At 36.9% G+C, this 19,050-nt stretch overlaps 1 protein-coding gene across 1 annotated transcript in view; it reads left to right on the forward strand.

Annotated features, from left to right (window-relative positions):
- The window catches only part of SPATA16 (spermatogenesis associated 16), a 279,989-nt gene that overhangs the window by 216,936 nt on the left and 44,003 nt on the right, over positions 1-19,050 (forward strand). Inside the window, exons 6-7 of the mRNA XM_049867466.1 lie at positions 13,298-13,444; positions 14,684-14,796. Of these exons, the coding sequence (XP_049723423.1) occupies positions 13,298-13,444; positions 14,684-14,796 (260 nt within the window). The remainder of the gene's footprint in view (positions 1-13,297; positions 13,445-14,683; positions 14,797-19,050) is intronic.

Consider the following 19,050-nt stretch of genomic DNA (forward strand, 5'->3'; position numbering starts at 1 on the left):
TACAAGTGGCAATTGACTTGACAGCAACGGATTTGGCTTTGACTTTTTATTTTTTGGTGTTATTATTTTTTATTTAGCTTTGCATCTTAAGCATTCAAGTCCTATTTATTTCCGCTTGAATACTTGAGTCATAGTTAGCCTACATCTTATAGATAGGAGCGTGTCTTGATGACCCTGTGGCTCACATAGAATCACTTAATGGAGCCCTATCCAACTCATTTGTATTATTTGGTTTAAGAAAAAAAAAAATTCTATTGTAAAGTATTGCATATATAAGTAATGCATAAAGTAAATGTACCACTCAGCTATGTATTAGAGCAGACCCTGTCAATAAATAAAAATGAAGCATTGCCCACTCCCCAAACACCCTCAACTTGCCCCTTTCCAATCCCAAACCACTCCTTACTCCTGACCAATTTATAATAATTACTTCCTTAAATTTCTTAATAGTGTTATCACCTAACTATACATTCCTAAACTCTAGATTTTAGTTTGCCTGCTTTGAAACATTATAAATATGAAGTCATAGAGCAGATATTCCTCTGTATCTGGTTTCTTTTGCTCAATATTTGGTTACAAAATTCATCTACATTACAAATAGCATCGTTGCTCTTGTCAGCTGTCATAGAGTAGATTCTGAGTAAAGGTGACCCCATGTGTGCAGAGTAGAACTGCTCCACAGGGTTTTCAAGGTTGTGACCTTTTAGAAGCAGATTGCTAAGCCTGTCTTCTAAGGTACCTCCGGGTGTGTTCGAACCACCAATACTTTGGCTAGTAGTCAAATGCACTACCCTAGAAGTCCACAGATAGCATTAGTTGGTTTATTTTCATTTCATTCTATTATATGAATATTCCAGAATTTATATACATATCTGAACATTTAAGTTGTTTCCAGTGTGTGGCTATTACAAATAATGCCATTATGAACATTCTTACTTGTGTTTCTTGTAAATGTGCACATGTTTCTTTGGGGTATACACCTGGAAGTAGAATTTCTGGGTCAAAGACTATGTATATCATCAACTTTTAGCAGATAATAAGTTTTCTCCTTGAATCTGTTAATGTGATAAATTATATTGATTCGTTTTCAAATGTTAAACCAAATTTACCTTACTGATATAAACCTGATTACTCATGATAGGTTGTTCTTTTTGTAAATTGCTAGATGAATTTGTTAATATTTTGTTTGGGATCTTTGCATTCATGGTCATGGACGAGACTAGCCTAGCTACTTCTGGCTCCCCTCTGCTCCTCAGGTACAGACCCTAGTGTCCCCTAGCCTCATCAGATCTCAGATTTGAAACGTTGTTCCCCTAAAGTACTGTCAGCCTCTTGACCACTTTTTTCAGAACAGAAATGTCCCCTGGGCAAAAGCACCCCAGGGGTTTTAGTTGTCTTCACCAGGAGGGTTAGTCCGAATTATCAGACATGACTAAGACTCAGAAGTCTCTATTTTTTAATTACATGATATTTTAAATTTATTAAAGCATAAAAAAGAATAATATAATCAACTCCTGCATAATTATCACCTCATTTAAGAAACAAAACTTTACAAGTGTAGTTGAAGCTCTCAATCTCACTCTCTTCTCTCCCTCCTCTCCAGAGGCCATCACAACCATGGGTTTCATGTCATCATTCTTACACATACCTTTTACTATACACATACATGTAACATTAAATGATACATGGAATTGTTCTCTGTTTTTCAAATGTGTATAAATGGTATTTTCACTGTTTGTATACTCCTGCAAGTTTCTTTTATTGTCCAATATCATCTCGATGTTTGGGTGAATTTATGACAATTTATATATGAAGTCTGATGTTGCTGATTATTGAGGTTGTTTCCAATGTTTTATTATTACAAAAAGGCTGGTGTGAACATTCTTGTATAAGTTGTCATCTGCATATGTACAAGAGTCTCTATTACTGCTAATGAGTAGAGTTAATTTTTGTGTTTTAAAGCATGAGCATCTTCAGCTTGTTAGCCATTGCCAAATTCCTCCAATCCCCAATTCCTTCTACTCTTTCATTGAAGAATTTTAACTGGACATTTTGTTACTTCCACTTAACCTCTGCTCCATGTCTCTGAAGCTGCTTATTACATTTTCCATCTCTTTGTCTCTTGGTACTGCATTCTGTAATTTTCTCAGACCTATGTTTTCATTGTTTCCTTAGTTTTGTCTAGATTGCTCTTTAATATATATCCCTCAAGAATTTTAATGATTATACTTTTCACTCCTAGATGTTCCACTTAGATTTTTTTCAAATGTATTTTTTGTTTGTTTACTTTAACATCTTGTTTTCTTCTCCTGTTATTTATCACATTTTTGTACTTTAATCACACATTTTATATTCTGTGTATAATGCTGCTATTTGTCAAGATCCTAGACATGTAATTCTGCTCTTTGTGGTTTTGCCATCTCTCACTCATTATAGCTTGTACCTCTGTGTGTTTTTCACTCCTGAGTGTGAGGCCTTGTTCTCTGAGAATCCCAGGCAGCTTCAGTTGATTTTGCATCATTCCAAAGAAGATTTGTATTTGGGGGTTTTTCCAAATACCATAGAGTTCTACCAAGTAGAGAAACTTTATTTTTAGACTTGAGAGCTCAAACCTCACCCCACATGTCTATAGTTAAAATTCCCAGAGGAAAAAAAAAATTCTATCTTGAACCCCAGGCAAGCTGGACAAGTTTATTTTGCTAATTCTCTTTGTCAAAGGTTGGATTTTTTTATCTCAATCATTTCACTAGTACCCCAGTTTCACCTTCATTTAAAAATGTACCATGTTGTACCGTAATTGACTTTTTTACTTGTAATTATTGTAATTGACTCTTCACTTAATTATTGTAATTGACTCTTTACTCTTTACTGCATGCGCCAAATGGTAAACAACATCATGGCATTCATTGTCTTACCATTTTATCCTTAATGCCTAATGCATATTTGCAGACTATTGGAAGGAGGGTCTGTAATATTTGTCAGGTAAATTAGCTAATCAGTTCTTCATCTAAGTCATATATCTCATTAAGCTTATTTCTAATATTTTATCATTTTCACTACTATTCCATAATAGTTAATTGTTACATTTATTATACTACGTATTTTATTACATCAGTTGTTATGTTTATTATACTATATATTTTATTACACCTATATATTTTGTTTGGATTTTTTTGAATCTTATATATGTTTATATTAATTATGTATATTTTCTTTTTTGGTACATCACTGAACCCTTATCTATACTAATATAAACCAAACCCATCGCCAACAAGTTAATTCCAACTCATAGCAACCCTATAGGACAGAGTAGAACTGTCCCATATGGCTTCCAAGGAGCAGCTGGTGGATTCAAACTACCGGCCTTTTGGTTAGCAGCCGTAGCTCACTGTAGCTCTTAACCACTGCACCGCCAGGGCTCCTATACTAACATAGTTTCTATTTATCCTCTTGGATTTTCTACATAAACAACTACTTATTTTTAAGTAAAGATAATTCGTTGCCTTCATTCCCAATATTTGTATGACTCCTTATTATTTTAAGCCCTGCTGCTTTGGCCTGAATGTCCAAAACCACAGAGAATAATAATAGTTGTTTTATTTCTGAGTTTAACAGGAATAAAACAGATTAACAGCAGCTTTGTCTGATAGTGAATAGTAATATCTAATACCTAATAATCAAGATATCTCTTCTTTTAGACTTCCATATGTAAGCAACATTTTATCAGGCCCTTAAACCAAAGCCTGCTGACTTTGAAAATGATTGTTAGCTACAGGAAATTACACAGTAATTACCATAAGATCATTTGTTCATGAATCATGATAATTCATAAAAAAAAATTTTTTTATGAATAACAATAATTTTTGTCCATGATAATTATAATTCTTTGTTTATTAATTATCCTCAATAATTGGGCTTATTGAATGAAAATCTGTAGCACTCCTAAACCAATTTCAACAGAAAGCAAAAAAGAAAGTGTCCGATCTCAGTAAAAGAAATAGCTATGCTTCTCTTTGGTGGTAAGATTATTTTTTATTTTAGGAATATCATGAATAAGATAGCTGATCCTCTTCTGGAAAGTATACAAGACATTATAAAATACTTTTTGTATACTAATCTCACTTCTGGCTTCCTTGTCTATGTCTCACTTTTCCTTTTGGTCTCTTTTCCTCAAACACTAATTTACGTTTTTCTTATCTCATATGTATTTATGTAGGGCAAGTTATATCACTTCCAGAGCAAAGTGGGATATAAACACAAATAAATGCATCGCTAGCCGCAATCATTAGAAAAATTAAGATTTTGAAGTTATAGCAGACTTCTATTTTGCATTCTTAGGTTAACTGTCTAAAAGTCACTTTCTGTAAGACAGAGAACCTAACTAAAAGTGGGGGAGAGAAGTATGATATAAATCAAGAAAAAAGTATGTTAAGCAATTATTACTTTTTTTATTCTCTCATAAATTTAAGTTTAGATGTTAATGACAACAATGACATCACCAAGATGTACTCGATTTTACTACATTTGGTTTGGCTGTAAAAATTAACAATTCCCAGTTCTCATTCTATTATTTTTCTTAAGTAAGAAAAACATTCTTCCCACACAGTCAACTTGAAGGATTTATGGCTATCTTAAAATCTGCTGTAATATTTTAAGGATCCCACATCATTTGTAGATATGCTGAACTACTAGCTAACTCTTTGTACCAGGAGTATTTTGTTTGAAATGGTGAGAATCACAGCTCAAATCAACTTAAGTAAATTTAAGTTTTAAAGGCAGATGGGTGGAAGGTGTGGAACACATTGTTCTACATAACTGCAAGATCCCCAGGTGGGATTGTCCTTAAATACAGCTTAATCCAACAGTTCACACACTGCTTTTCACTGCTGCTCTATTTTCCATGAAGTTGGTTTTATTCTCAAACTCTACTGCGTATTCCACTACCCATGTCATGCTAAGCTCTTGGAGGCGATAGCAGAATGCTCAAATGTCATTGCAGATCTCAAATCACGCTGTCAGGAGGAACAGAGTGTATCTTCCACACACTTTGGGTAACTCACTGTCTCTTAGCCCAGAGGGAACATCATGGATTGATTGTTTTAAGTTAATCAGGTCTCACTTTGGGTGCAGGTGAGGATTGAAGGAATTCCCCAAGGGAAACCAAAGAGGAAGGAATGCTAGGTAGCCAACCAATGAATGTTCACTCCAACCCTCATATAGTACAGTTCCAAAAAAAAAAAAATCATTGCCATCGGGTAGATTCTGACTCATAGAAACCCTATAGGAGAGGGTAGAACTGCCGCATAGGGTTTCCAAGACTGTAAATCATACAGAAGTAGATTGCCACATCTTTCTCCTGGGGAACACCTGGTGGGTTTGCAAGCATTTAACCATTGAGCCAGCAGGGCTCATTATAATGTGCAGTTACACTACAGTTTATTGGAATTATAGCAATTTTTTTTTATATATAGCAATATCATATTATTTCACTGATACCAAACCCATTGCCATCAAGTCAATTCTGACTCACAGTGACTCTACAGGACAGAGTAAAACTGTCCCATAGGTTCCCAAGGCTGTAAATCTTACAGAAGTAGGCTGCCACATCTTTCTCCCATAGAACGCTGGTAGGCTTGAACCGCTGACCTTTCAGTTAGCAGCTGAGAGCTTAACCACTGCAGCACCAGAGCTCCTTTATTTCACTGATAGTGAGCTTTATATACATTAAAGAAAATAGCCATGTCTTTGATGTCTGCATTTTCTCAAATCTACTTTGGTGGTAGTGGAACTTCAATGTAATAAAGCCCAGAATAAAAAATCCAATACAGCTGATTAAACATACCACTTTGGAAACAATCAGAATTCCAAGTGAAATGAGAATGAACTGTGCATTAAAATCCTGTGGGATTTTTTGTTTTTCTAACTTTGGATATGGGTTATCAGAGGTAACTTAATACACAAATATTGGTCTTGAAGAAGTAGACCAGCAGCCTGAAGTGAAGATTGGGATTCTTGTAAATGGAAACTAATTTTTCCATTTGCATCTGTACTTTTGAAATTGTAATGAAGGTCAAAGGGAAAAATATAATTTATTTGCAAAGATTCATTATACCTACAGCTTTCTCACAAATCAAATGTAGAAATCAAAATAAGCTATGTTTTTAAAAGTAGAAATCATTTTATTATTTATGGGGGGCAATAATGATAACTTTGCTGCAAAGTTGCTGCCTTTTGCTATTTTCTTGCTGATGTGAATTTGTGGATAACTTTTTTTTCCAAGATAGAAGTATGGGAATAAAAAGGAGTGCAAGATAAAACTCAGAGAATGATTGGGAAAGGAGTAATGGTAAAGTGTTGGCATAATGAAGATACTGTAGGAGCTAAACTCTGAAACTGATCAATAAAAAGAAGTCATATAAAATGTCCATAGTCCCATCTCACACTGAACAATTGGGACCTTTAGAAATGAGATTTTGCTCTAATCCAAAATGTCAGAACATTCTGTTATGGACAAAGGGCATGGAAATGACTGAGATACCAGAAGATAAAGAAGGAAATGAAACTTACAGAAAGGTGGTGATAGAACACTCACAAATTTGCCTATTACCTAAGAATTTCAAAACCTCTGTGACTTTTTTTTTTAATTGCTTTGAAAAATTCCTTTACAATCTGTCGGTTGCAGTTATGATGAGGTGTCCAATAGAAAATACTGTTTCGTACCTTACTTCCAGAGAGCTCAAATTTTATTTTATGGATATTTGACTTTATATCAAATAAAGTTATCCTTTGTATATATAGAGATGAGTCTGCTGATTTACAATAAATACTGCATGTTTTTTAAGATGCTTTTTTGGTATTTTTGACCATTTCACTCAGCCAGACTCTATTAATCCAATAATCCAATCTTCCTTTGTGTCTAAGAGTCCGTGTTTTCCAGAAAACAAGCTGCAGAAGAGTACAATCTGACTGTAAAGCTGATTTTTTTTTTCATTCAGGCAAAGCTGCTCTGTTCATTTGGGCATCCACTTTACTGAGTTACCAAGTATAGATTATTTTACCACACTCACCTTCATAAGATGAACAGAACTCACTTAAGGTACAGGTAAAGCGAAGAACAAAGATTGCATACCATTTTTTTATTTTTCTTTTTTTTGTTCTGTTTTATTTCCCCGTGTTTAGTGACAGGGAAAAAAAAAATAGTATCTCGGAAGTTCTAAGCATTTCAGTAGTTTTGACTTTTTGCAGGTCTTATTTGGACCATTAAAAGTTCAGGATTTGGAAACATTTGTTTTTAGATTCAATTAAAGTATTGGTTGAGCACGTGCTAAATGCTTGGAACAAAACTTGGAGATGATGTCTTCAAGAGGATTCAACTTCTTAGGGTGATAAGACGTGCCCCATGAAATATTAGAATATTTACACTGAAGTGAATGGTGTAGATGCGATTTCAGAGCTTGAAGGGGAAACTCTGAAATATTCAGGAAAACTTTCATGGAAAAAGAGGGGACTTAAAGTACCCGTACCGTTGCTGTCTAGTTGATTCTGACTCATAGCGACCCTGCAGGACAGGGTAGAACAGCCCCATAGAGTTTCCAAAGAGTGCCTGGTGGGTTTGAACTGCCAGCTTTTTGGTTAGAAGCCATAGCACTTAACCACTACACCACCAGGGTTTCCAAGACTTAAATTAGGCACAGCTAAAAGCACAGCGTCCACCTGTAGGGAAACCCTGGTGGTGTAGTGGTTAAGAGCTACCGCTGCTAACCATAAAGGTCAGCAGCTTGAATCCACCAGGCACTCACTGGAAACCCTATGGGGCAGTTCTACTCTGTCTTTTACGGTTGCTGTGAGTCGGAAGCAACTCGACAGTAACTGGTTTTTTTTTTTTTTTTTTTAAGGAATTGATTGAATAAAGGGAAAATGAGAAGAATAGGTGGGTGTTTCGGCAAGGAAAAGCACAAAGGCTCACGGGCAGGAATGAGTACAGGTTGACGCAGCTTAGTGAAATCATCAGAGCTGATGATCAAGGCTTGATAAAGGAATTGGAATGAATTGTGAAGCAGAGGTACACAGTCGAGTCTTGAGAGCCTTGAATGCCAGGAATGGAGAAGTCACTGAAGTTTCTGAGGAAGGATGTGACAATGTCAAAGACGATATTCAAGAAACATTACAGGGGGGCTGGCATAGAGGTGCAACTGGTGTGAAATGATACCGGTGGCAATGAGGCTGGTTGGGAAATTCTTTCTGTAATTCACTGCCACCAGTATCAAAAAAAGACAGAAAAGTCAACAAGGGCTTCAAAATTTTAAGTGAGAATAACTGGGTTATTGGAATAAATGGCTATCTCTTTAATACATAGGTGAAAAGTGGGGAAAAGGGAAGTTGAGGAAATTATAAAATCACTTCTAAAGAACATGTTTGCTATATCTGACATAACTTTTGGAACAATAAACAAAGAGAAATGTCTCAGTAGACATTTGGAAATGCTAGTGGAAAATTTCAAACAGGACTATAGCTTTGATCACCAATCTTTTTGTTAGGAGTAATGGCTAAAGCCACAAGAATAGAAAAATTTCCCAAGCATGAATGTATGAAGGAGACAGCTTTGAGGAGGACTGAATGAGGAGGCAGGAAAGAACCAGTGCAATGTGTGTATGTGTGTGTGTCAGAAAGACAGACAAACAGAAAGACAAGAGACTGTCACTGAACTCCAGAGAGATAATTTTAAGAAGAAGGGGCCACAGTGCAAAGAGGTCAGAGAGCATGAATAACCTGAAGGTTTGAAAATTGGTCAATTCTAGCCTTTTGTGGCACAAGAAAATTCCTGATAAAGTGAAAATTGTTTAACTCTTTTTTTTTTTCTTGGCTGAGAGTTAGAAGACATCTTTCATCTGGACGAGAAGAATTGAATGATTATGTTTCTGCAAGAAGAAATTCAATCTGCATAATCTGTCTTTGATATTATTTTTAAAAGCATCCACTTCCCTAATGGTAAAAATTTGGAACGGCATCATACCTGCAGACTGATTTTTTAATAATAAATTCAGTCATAGTAATCTAAATTTTATTTTCAACTGCAATAAATTGTAAAGGAATGCATTAAAGGATTTATTTTCCCCAAATTTTCTTCTGACATGACAGGAGCAAAGAAGATATTTTGTAATCAATTCCACTTGCCAACAAAGGGCAATATAATCTGGTTAATTTTCACATCTCTCATAGGCACAGGGGTTTTTGGATGTGGATAGAGGTGTATGAGCACAAAATTGAGAGCAATTAGCACTCAAATTAATGTTACATGAGATTCAACATCTGGCAAGCATGTCATCATTTTGAGTCATAGACCACCTTATAGGCTAAATGTTCATACAATTGCAATTTACTCTGCATACAAATGGAAGAAGAATACTTCAAAAACATTTTTTCCCCTAAATGTAACAACATGTATGTAGGGGGCTCTCACACTTTAAAACTTTGACTGGAAGTTAATAATGGATCAAACACCCACAGGATGAGACACAGAGGATCAAAAGAGACAGAAATACTTATTTTGTACCAGCATATTTTATAATAATTAGCTGTAGTGCTAATATTAGGTTTTCTAATCCATCTAATCATGGCCAGTATTACTGTCACTTTCCTCTTTATCCACCAAGTAGTTAAGAGCAAGAAGAGGTCAAACTTTCAAAGTCTTTGTGGTGTTTACGTACTAGAGCCTTCAAACACCTGGCTACTTTTGGCAATAGTATGCGCCATGCAAGAAAATGCTAAATCCTGAGATGTCTCCTACAACCCACTACAAACACCAGTCCATGCACACAGCACAGCCTAATCTGAGCTTCAGGACTGTGGGGCCCCTAACATCATTGTAATGTCGGTCTTAAAATCTGAAGGTTCACTGCAAGGAATCCTCTCTGCACTGGAAGCAGCTGCTGATGGAATTCTTCAGGGGACCTGAGATCCAGAGGCTTGTATGCCCACAAGTTAAGTCTTTGTAGAAAGAATGCTCAGCGAGTCTAGAAAGGGTTTTCTGGACTTCCGGAGTTATCCAGGAACCCAAGGACCTCCTGGTAGGACAGCTCCAAACTTTATCACTAGCATGTGCCAGGAGGCCCTGGAGGCTTCTGAGTTAGAGAGCAAAATCCAACGGAAGAGCAAACCACAGCCAGGGAACACAGACCTATCTTCTCCCACCCTCTCTCCCCAGAACACTGCAATTCCTGCAAATACCACAATTTAGAAATGCCGAAATCTTATATTGTGCTAAAGGACAGCCACAATCCCAAGAAACTTGGTAACCATACATCAGAGGAGTTACCTAGAGTCCTTTTGATTTGTACTCAGTTTCTTTTTCACATAATCAAGTTATTGGGAACTTCTTTTTTTTTTTCAGTAAGATTAGTGAACCCATCTCTTATTTTAGGACGTAAGTCGATGGCAGTGGGTTTTGTTTTTTTTTTTTAATATAGTATTAGGCTGGAAACAAAGGATGTGTTTGCAATTAACTGCTGCAGATTTCAAAAGCAAAGAAACTTCCTGAATGTTTGGAATAGAAAAACAGAAATCACGTTTTTACCTTGTTTATAGAAATGATAAAAACAAACAAACCCAATGCGATAGATGCGGGAAACCCTCTGAGGGATGGACTGGCATAATAACTACAAAGTGAACTCAAACATGCCAACAATCATGAAGGTGGTGCAGGAAGGAGCGATATTCTGTTCTGTTTTATGTAAGGTCACCATGAGTCTGAGCCTACTGGTCAGCTACAAACAAAAACAACAGAGAAATGAATCATCCTTAAAAAAAAAAAAAAAATGGCATTTTGTAATGCAAACACCCACTAAATAGGCACCTGTACCGTAATCTGCATGTTAAAGTGCTTAAAAGATACCCTTCTAGTTCTGAGAACTCTGGGCTTTGCTCTACTTTTCTAGGTAGAGAGTAAGAGGTATTCTGTCTGGAATTTTGCCTGGTAAAGCCTTCTGTTCACTGACATTTCCACGCTCCTGTAACCCATTTCCCATTGATTTTCACAGCCATCCTACGTTGTTATGGGGGCAGTTTTGAGAGGTAAGACTTTGTACTTTGGAGTTCAACTGTCTGACTTTCAATTCTGGCTGCCCCATTTGTTCACTGTGTGATCCAGGCAAGTTTGTAACCTCTTGAAGCTCCAGTTTTACCATCTATAAGGTGGGCCTAAGAATGTGCCCTGTACCACAAAGTTATTGAATGAAAAATATAATCTTGATAATATTTATGACACAAAAGTAATACCAGATACATTTAAGTTCTCATAGATATTAAGAGACTGTTGTTGTTATTTGCTGTCTAGTCAGCTCTGACTCGTGGCCACTTCATGCACAACAGAACAAAACATTGCTCAGTCCAGCACCATCTGCACAATCAGCCATCGGCATGATCAAGTCCATTGTTGCAACTGCTGTGTATTTTGAGTGCCTTCCAACCTAGGGGGCTCATCTTCCAGCACTTTATCGGACAATATTCTATAATGACCCATAGGGTTTTCACTGGCTAATTTTTGGAAGTAGATTGCCAGGCCTTTCTTCCTAGTCTGTCTTGGACTGGAAGCTCTGCTGAATCCTGTCCACCACGGATAAACCTGCTAGTATTTGAAATACCAGTGGCATAGCTTCCAGCATCATAGCCATATGCAACCTACCGCAGTAGGACAAACTGACTGTCAGGTGGTGGATTAAGGGATTACCTAATTACCAAAGAAAGACTAAAGCATGTTTAATATAGTATCTGATCTGTGTTTAAGTGTTTAAAAAGATATTTTAATAGTCTAGATATTCAGAAATGTGCTGTGAAATATGATTTAACCAAAATGCGCCAAATAATTTACTGCAGGGCTCTTCAAACTGTGCTTTGAAGAATCCGGGATCTATGGGAAGTGCTCCAGGCAGCTACTGCATGTGGGGTGTACAATGGAGCCCCGTGTGAGGGTGGCAGTCAGGGTTCCAGGCTGCAAGCAGAGCAGCTCTACTGACCGGCTTTAAATACTGACTTCTGTGTGAAATTTAGCTTGAACAAAGAGTCATGCAGCTAAAAAGAAGGGGGTGCAGAGCAGACACTCATGATTTACTATGTCTATTACTTTTTTAAAAGAATATTAAAGGTAAATAGTGAAAGCTATATTTGAGCCATACCATTTGAGTTCTGATTCAGTATTAAAAATTGACCTTTAACTAAGTCATAATTCAAGAATATTTGAGATTTCACCCTTCCCCCTTCCTGGCGATGTCAAGTAGGGAGGCTTATTTAAACCACTCTGTTCATCATCTTTCGTTGGAGAAATCTATTACAATACGCCAAAGCTTTGTTACTCAAAATGGAAATGAATTAAGTGAATCAGATCTGCAAGACCCCAGGGCTGACATTTGTCCACATCCCAAGAGCAATCCAGAGCCAAGCAAGCCTGAAGCAGAGTGTAGTAGGTAGACCTGTAGTCTCTGGAGTCAGACTACCTGGGTAACACTCCTGCTTGACCAGCCCACACGCAGTGTGCTTTGGCAAATTACTTCCCATCTGTGCACCCCAACTTCTCATCCATAAAATGGGCACAATAACACCAATCTTGTAAAGTTATTGTGAGGATTTAAAAACCCAGTATTTTGTGTATACACAAAGCCCTTGGAACAGGGACAAGAAGAAAGGGCTCAGTCAACATTAGCTCCTAAGGTCATTAAGAACTAAGTTTGTTTTAGAACCATTTTTATGATGTTTGAATTATTTCCAACTCTGATTATAAAAGTCAATGCATTTATTATATTACATTTCCTCCTGTAACTAGAGAAAGGGTATTAACTAGATTATTTAGCTCACTAATTCTCACTTGGTAATCTCTCTTTTCTTCCATATGATATTATTTTCTTGAATCTCAAGCTATGAACAGAAAATTCAAATTTTCTTGAAAAGAATCTCACAGAAAAATATTATGCTTGCCAACTGGTCCTGAATTGTCTATTGTTTTGAAGATTGGGAAAGGTGGCCATGTAATCCAGCCATATTTTATTGCCAGGTTTTCTGTATGTTTAGATTTCTAAGAAAAACATGAGAGATGAAATATGATTTTGATATTTAACCTTTTGGTGCACAAAATTTTACTTTGTGCTTCTAATGTACATATTGATCATTTTTTTCCAAGTCCCATTCACAAAATCTAGATTTTGTGAATTTTTTTTGTGAATTTTTTATTCACAAAATCTAGGAAAAAAAATACTCTGAAAATAATAAAATAACAAAACTTCATAGTTCTTTTTCTGTCGTATTTCAGATCTCCAAGGACTCCACGTGTTGCCTCAGACAGCTGACTGGTCATCTTTTCCTCCCCAGCAATATCTTTTGACTCTTGGGTTCAAAAACAAGGAAGATGGGATATTTTTGGAAAAAATATCAAGTAGGAAGTTGCCAACATTTCCCGGTAAATCACTTAGACTTATTATAATCTTTCATTACTGCTATAAGACAGGGACTGTGCCCTATTCATCTAGTCTTATTCATCACAAGACCTCATGTATAGCAGGACCTGGACCTCAAAAGGAACCCTGGTGGCATAGTGGCTAAGAGTTCGGCTGCTAACGAAAAGGTCAGCAGCTTGACTCCACCAGCCACTCCTTAGAAACCTTATGGGGCAGTTCTACTCTGTCCTATAGGGTTGCATTGAATTGGAATTGACTTGACGACAACAGATTTGGACCTCATAAATTGTTTATTGGGTTATAGTAAACTCCTTCTAATCTTCTTTTGGGTTAGTTAACAACACCTGGGATTCTAATTCCACGAAAGCTTTCCCCCAACACCAAACAGTCGTGGAGTGCCCACCCTTCTCACTGCAACCGTTTCATCCCAGCCACCACCCCAGCAGTGCCTAATCATTAGACATTCAGAGAATATAAGCTTTTATCATCTTTAATTAAGCAAATATAGAGGAAAAGTATAACAAAATCATCATACGAAAAAATATAGCCAATGTCAAGCTTAAATCACCTGGATTATCTGCTTTTGTATTAAAGTTATCTGTTCCACTCTTCTTACGTAGTTAGCCAAGCGCTTAGAACTCCTGAAGGGTATTAATTAAATGGTGACCAGTAATTCTAGTTGAAACTTTCAAAAATTCGACAAAATATTCACATAGAGTTGAGGTCTCAAACTTCTGGGCTGAATTCACGACTAGGTTAAATTTGTTCCTTCAGCTGTACCCACATAATTAAGGATTTGTGTTTTGTGCTGAAGATGTATCCTCTGAGGCTTATCTCAACTTTGGGCTACCTTCAAAGTCAATGGAATCTGCACACTCGAATAATACCTGGGAGGAACGAGACAAGAATCAGACACGTTTATGAGACCATTTTCTCACAGCTCAGGAAAAACATACTCTGCAGAGATAGGCGAAATTGTTATAGGCTGTCTCTTAGATCTCTCAATCAGGAAACACAGCACCGTGAATAAATGATAGTTCTCTAAAGGGCAACGGCTCCTCTGCCTTTCTCCTCGTAGAGCTTTCCTTGTTACACATTTGGTCTGGGGATGGGACTAGCTTCTCTACTAAAGATTTCCTATCTATTAACATAGAAATATCTGTTTATAGCTTCCTAAAGAAAACATTTTGAATCGGAGGTCTAGAAAAGACAGTATAAAAGTTTATCATTACAATTTTTAGAACATAAAACGCCCTTCGGTCCGCTGACCAGAGATGACACCGTGAGACACATGGAGACCATGGGGAAGCACATCTTGCCACTATTGGATTTCATCAGAAGCACCCAGTTAAATGTAGGTCTATGAGACTTTTAAATTTGTCCCAGGTTTCTTTTACCAATATTAGAGCACTCTAGAAGTATTAAAAGTTTATGGTGCAAATATTGCAAGTATTGGAGAATTTTAGCAACATTCACAGTAAATCTCGTTTGTAAAACCAAGCAGATCTTAGCTAATGATTTTATTCCTTTTGTGTTTTAAAATGTATTACAATGCTATGCTTTGCAATTTCCAGCATATATTAGGCTACAGTTTATTTCAAGAGCCTTTTCTTATGCCTTCCTGATACCTAATTCTGGGGTGTCGTGAATTTCTCATTTCAAATCAATAACAAAATTTTTTGCTAATACAATGTTTTCACTATTTCTTTTATTGGGCCATTGCCTGTAACAATCTCTTTACCTACACAAGAGTTTAGAACTTTTCAAAGAGTAGTTCCTCCACACCACGCTGATAAATTGGCTGCTACTCTAAACATTGGCAATTGGTCTTTGTATACTCTAAAGGCAAATTATCTGATCTCTTTTCATAATCCAGAGAAGAGGTATCTTTTCTACTTTTCAGCCTTAAAAAGCTCAAAATAAAACCTAACTTATGCTGTGCTATTTTACCAAATTTAAACCGTGGTACTGAAAATACATAAAGAGAACTTCTCACTAACAGGCTATAAGACCTTGGATTGCCCCTCTTCTAATATTTTTTCAAAAGGCCTTTAAGTTGGAAAATGTTAAGTATTTTCTTCTTGTGCCCTTTGAGTTACATCATTGATGTGGTGGTCTTAACTTTACAAGGGTAACAGAGAGCGTCAATAAAAACAGCTCTTTAACATCTGGTCAGCAGTTTATCAGCTCAATAACATTATTCCACATTTTTGAAAAGCTACAAAGCCCCTAATCTAGTTGCATAATTTATAAATCTATGCATTACAAACACAAGAGCACATTTCTGCTGCTTTTCCATATAGCTCCCTTATCCCTACAATTTTGCTCCATTCAACTATCATCGCTTACAGATATCTGTTAATAATAAATCCATCTCATTGTCTCTACTTCAAATTTTGAGCCCTGTTCTTCCATTCACCCTCTGTCATAGCCCCTCAGACACACAGACACACACACGCACATCTTCCCATCCTAAATGTGGACCCACAAACATTATCGTTGTCATCATCGGGCCTTTACCAGCAGAGGAAGCCTTTCTAACAAGAATAATCACCAGGTGGTATTATTTCACCTCATCTGCACATGGTGTGCCAAGCAGAGTCAGTGTGCTGGGTGTGGGGGAGGTGATCTGCCTGCTCCCAGGCTCACCTTGTTTCTTCTCAGATAACTGACCACAGTGTCTGGTCATCTTCTGATGCTGGGTCAGATCTCACAGTGGGAGAACAGATTGGGCCGATCTGGGCAGCATGCATTTTTTAATGTCCTTAATTCATTTTCTTCTCACCTCTCAGAGGGCAATCTGGCTGCTTGAAAATTTGTCTATGCATGTATATTTATCTGTCTAAAAAAGGAGACTTAAAACCCATCAGTAACGAAATTCTTAGCATCCAATTCATAACTTCTTTAGAACGAGCCCCAGTATCATTTTGCTAACTGCAAAGAATTTCATCATTTCTCCTATGTCTGCTTCTATGGGAAATAACAGTTTTTGGAAGATTGTCTTAAAGAGCTTTAATGGGATTAAAGCTAGTGAGCCTGAAGGGTTCCAGGGACCACAAGTGTACCCAAACACTGACCTCCCAGCTTCTTATTAAATGCTCAGCCACAGCATCATGAAGCAGGATTGAATAAAATTGTCTGCAAAGGTAACCTAGCCTAACGAAGCAAGCAATGAATTGGTGACTAGAAATTATTCCTACATGATACTATTAACTGTGACCACGCAGCCCTCAGTAGTATTAAGATCCTCTGAAATTTTTTTTTTCTTGTCTGTTGTCAAATACCATCCACTTTAATGATTATGTGTTGTATTTTCCTCACTATTTGTTACCCTAAGTTGTCACACCTGTAGGTGAAGACTTGGGGCCCAATGCTGTGCTATAGCTAGGTACCCCTACCTAGGGCACATCACTTAAACTATGAGTTATTTGTTGTTGTTGTTGTTGTTCTCATTTATCAAGTAGAGCTGATATCGTCCAAGCCCACCTCCCAGAGTTGATGTGAGACCAAAAGCATATAATCCACTTTAAAATACTTTGTAAAGTATTACAGATTTTAAAACTTTGAACTACTTGAATTAGTTTAGGTTTGCTTTGACAGACTGTTTTAATGACCTTTCTTTTTCTTTATATGAATTATATAGTTTGAAATCACATATTCTCCTTCTAAGATGAACACTGGGCCAGTGTCCTGTGGATTTAAATTCTTAACAGTGATCATTGATTACACAAGTAGGATTGAAAGGGTCATTCCGAGCCATGGAGTAGATCTACTGCCTGCAGCAGGGCTGGCCTTGGGACTTGTGTCTCATTAACAACCAGGAGCTAACCGGTCCCCAAGTGTGTTGGTAGAACAGAGCAGATATTCAGATCACCTCCACTGGAAGACAGTGACCAGTATCTTATCCTGAAGAACTTTAGATTTTTCAAACATCCTTCACACTGGTGATGGAGACGGGATTTTACTCTTCCACTAGGGTAAAGAGTTGTCCTTTTGAAACATCTGCGTTTTCATCCAGGCCTAATGGCTAAGAAATACACTTTGTGTCATATATGTTCACAGTTATTTTATTCATTTTGACAACGTTCCCTAATGGAAATTCCTTTGGAATATGAAATTAGAATTCATTAAAACTTCAACATTCATGATAGCGAGATGCCCAAAAGATAATACTAGTGCTTAACATAATACAATGACCAGAATCAGTTATGCAATTTTTAATTATTACAACATTTATTTAAGTCACATAAATTATGAGACGTATGTAGATTGCTAAACGATTATTTACATTATGCCATGGATTCTCATATTCTATCCTCTAGACATATTGAAACCCTAATCTACCCTGGTGGCACAGTGGTTAAGAGCTATCCAAAAAAGTTTGGCAGTTTGAATCCCCCAGCCGCTCCTTGGAAACCCTATGGGGCAATTCTACTCTGTGTATAGTGTTGCTATGAGTTGGAATCGACTTAATTGCAATGAGTTTTTTTTTCCAAGGGGGGTGTATAAAGTTTATGATATCTACCTATACAAACAAACAAAAAACATAGCTGTGGAGTCAATTCTGACTCCTAGTAACCCTACAGGACAGAGTAGAACTGCCCCATAGGGTTTCCAAGTTGCACTTGGTAGATTCAAAGTGTCCACCCCTTGGTTAGCAGCCGTAACTCTTAACCTCTATGCTACCAGGGCTTCCAATATCTACCTAGTATCTTTAATTAAGAAAAAAGTTGACTTTGCAGTATACTCAATTATAATATCCCAAGAAATTTTTAATTGGTTGCTCCTATTTCAATTTTCCTCCTTCAAATAAAGACACAGGTTTTTGTTCTCCACAAATTATACATAAAGAGATAGCACAGCAAGTTAGCAATTTACCTTCAGTTAGGAGCTAGTTTTTTAGGAGCATAATAAATATAAGTAAAATAAGTAAAAAAAAATTTAAAGCTAACAAATCACTCTTGCTTTCAAAATTTCTGAAATATTCTATAGTCAAGAAATTTTCTTAAACATATTAGAAAAAAAGACAGGGTAGTCCTGGTTATTGCTTGGGTGCTGACAGTGTGCAGAAAGTTTCATTTAGTGGCTGGGGTGCAGAGAAACGTAAGTATATGTTCTACAGTTTAAAAAGTGTTTTCCTTCATGTATCTCGTTGAATCCTTACAACTCGGTGACATTGTGTCACTTGTATTTTACCAGTGGGGAAACTGTGGCTTGGAGCAGTGATCCATTTTTCTCACACAGCTAGGGAAAGGAGAGCTAGAATTCAAAATAAGAACTTCCAAATATTGGGCCCAGTATTGGTGCAAAGAATGTGCACCTAAAGGCTGGTGGTTCAAACCCAGCCGGTGTTACTGTGGAAAAAAGGCCTGGCAATCTGTTTCTGTAAAGACTTCAGCCAAGAAAACCTATGAATTAGTTTTGCTCTGTTGCCATGACTTAGAATCAACTCAACGGCAATAAGTCTGGATTTTGTTGTTCTTATTGTTGTTTTGCTTTTTTATTCTTTCACTACAACACAATGCATCTCTTTGAAGCAAAACTATGATCCTTGCTGGGAGCAAAAAAAAAAAAAAACAAAACTATGATCCTTGCTGGGAGCAAAACA

Source organism: Elephas maximus, chromosome 23 (genome assembly GCF_024166365.1).
Source record: "Elephas maximus indicus isolate mEleMax1 chromosome 23, mEleMax1 primary haplotype, whole genome shotgun sequence".
NCBI classification, from domain to species: domain Eukaryota; kingdom Metazoa; phylum Chordata; class Mammalia; order Proboscidea; family Elephantidae; genus Elephas; species Elephas maximus.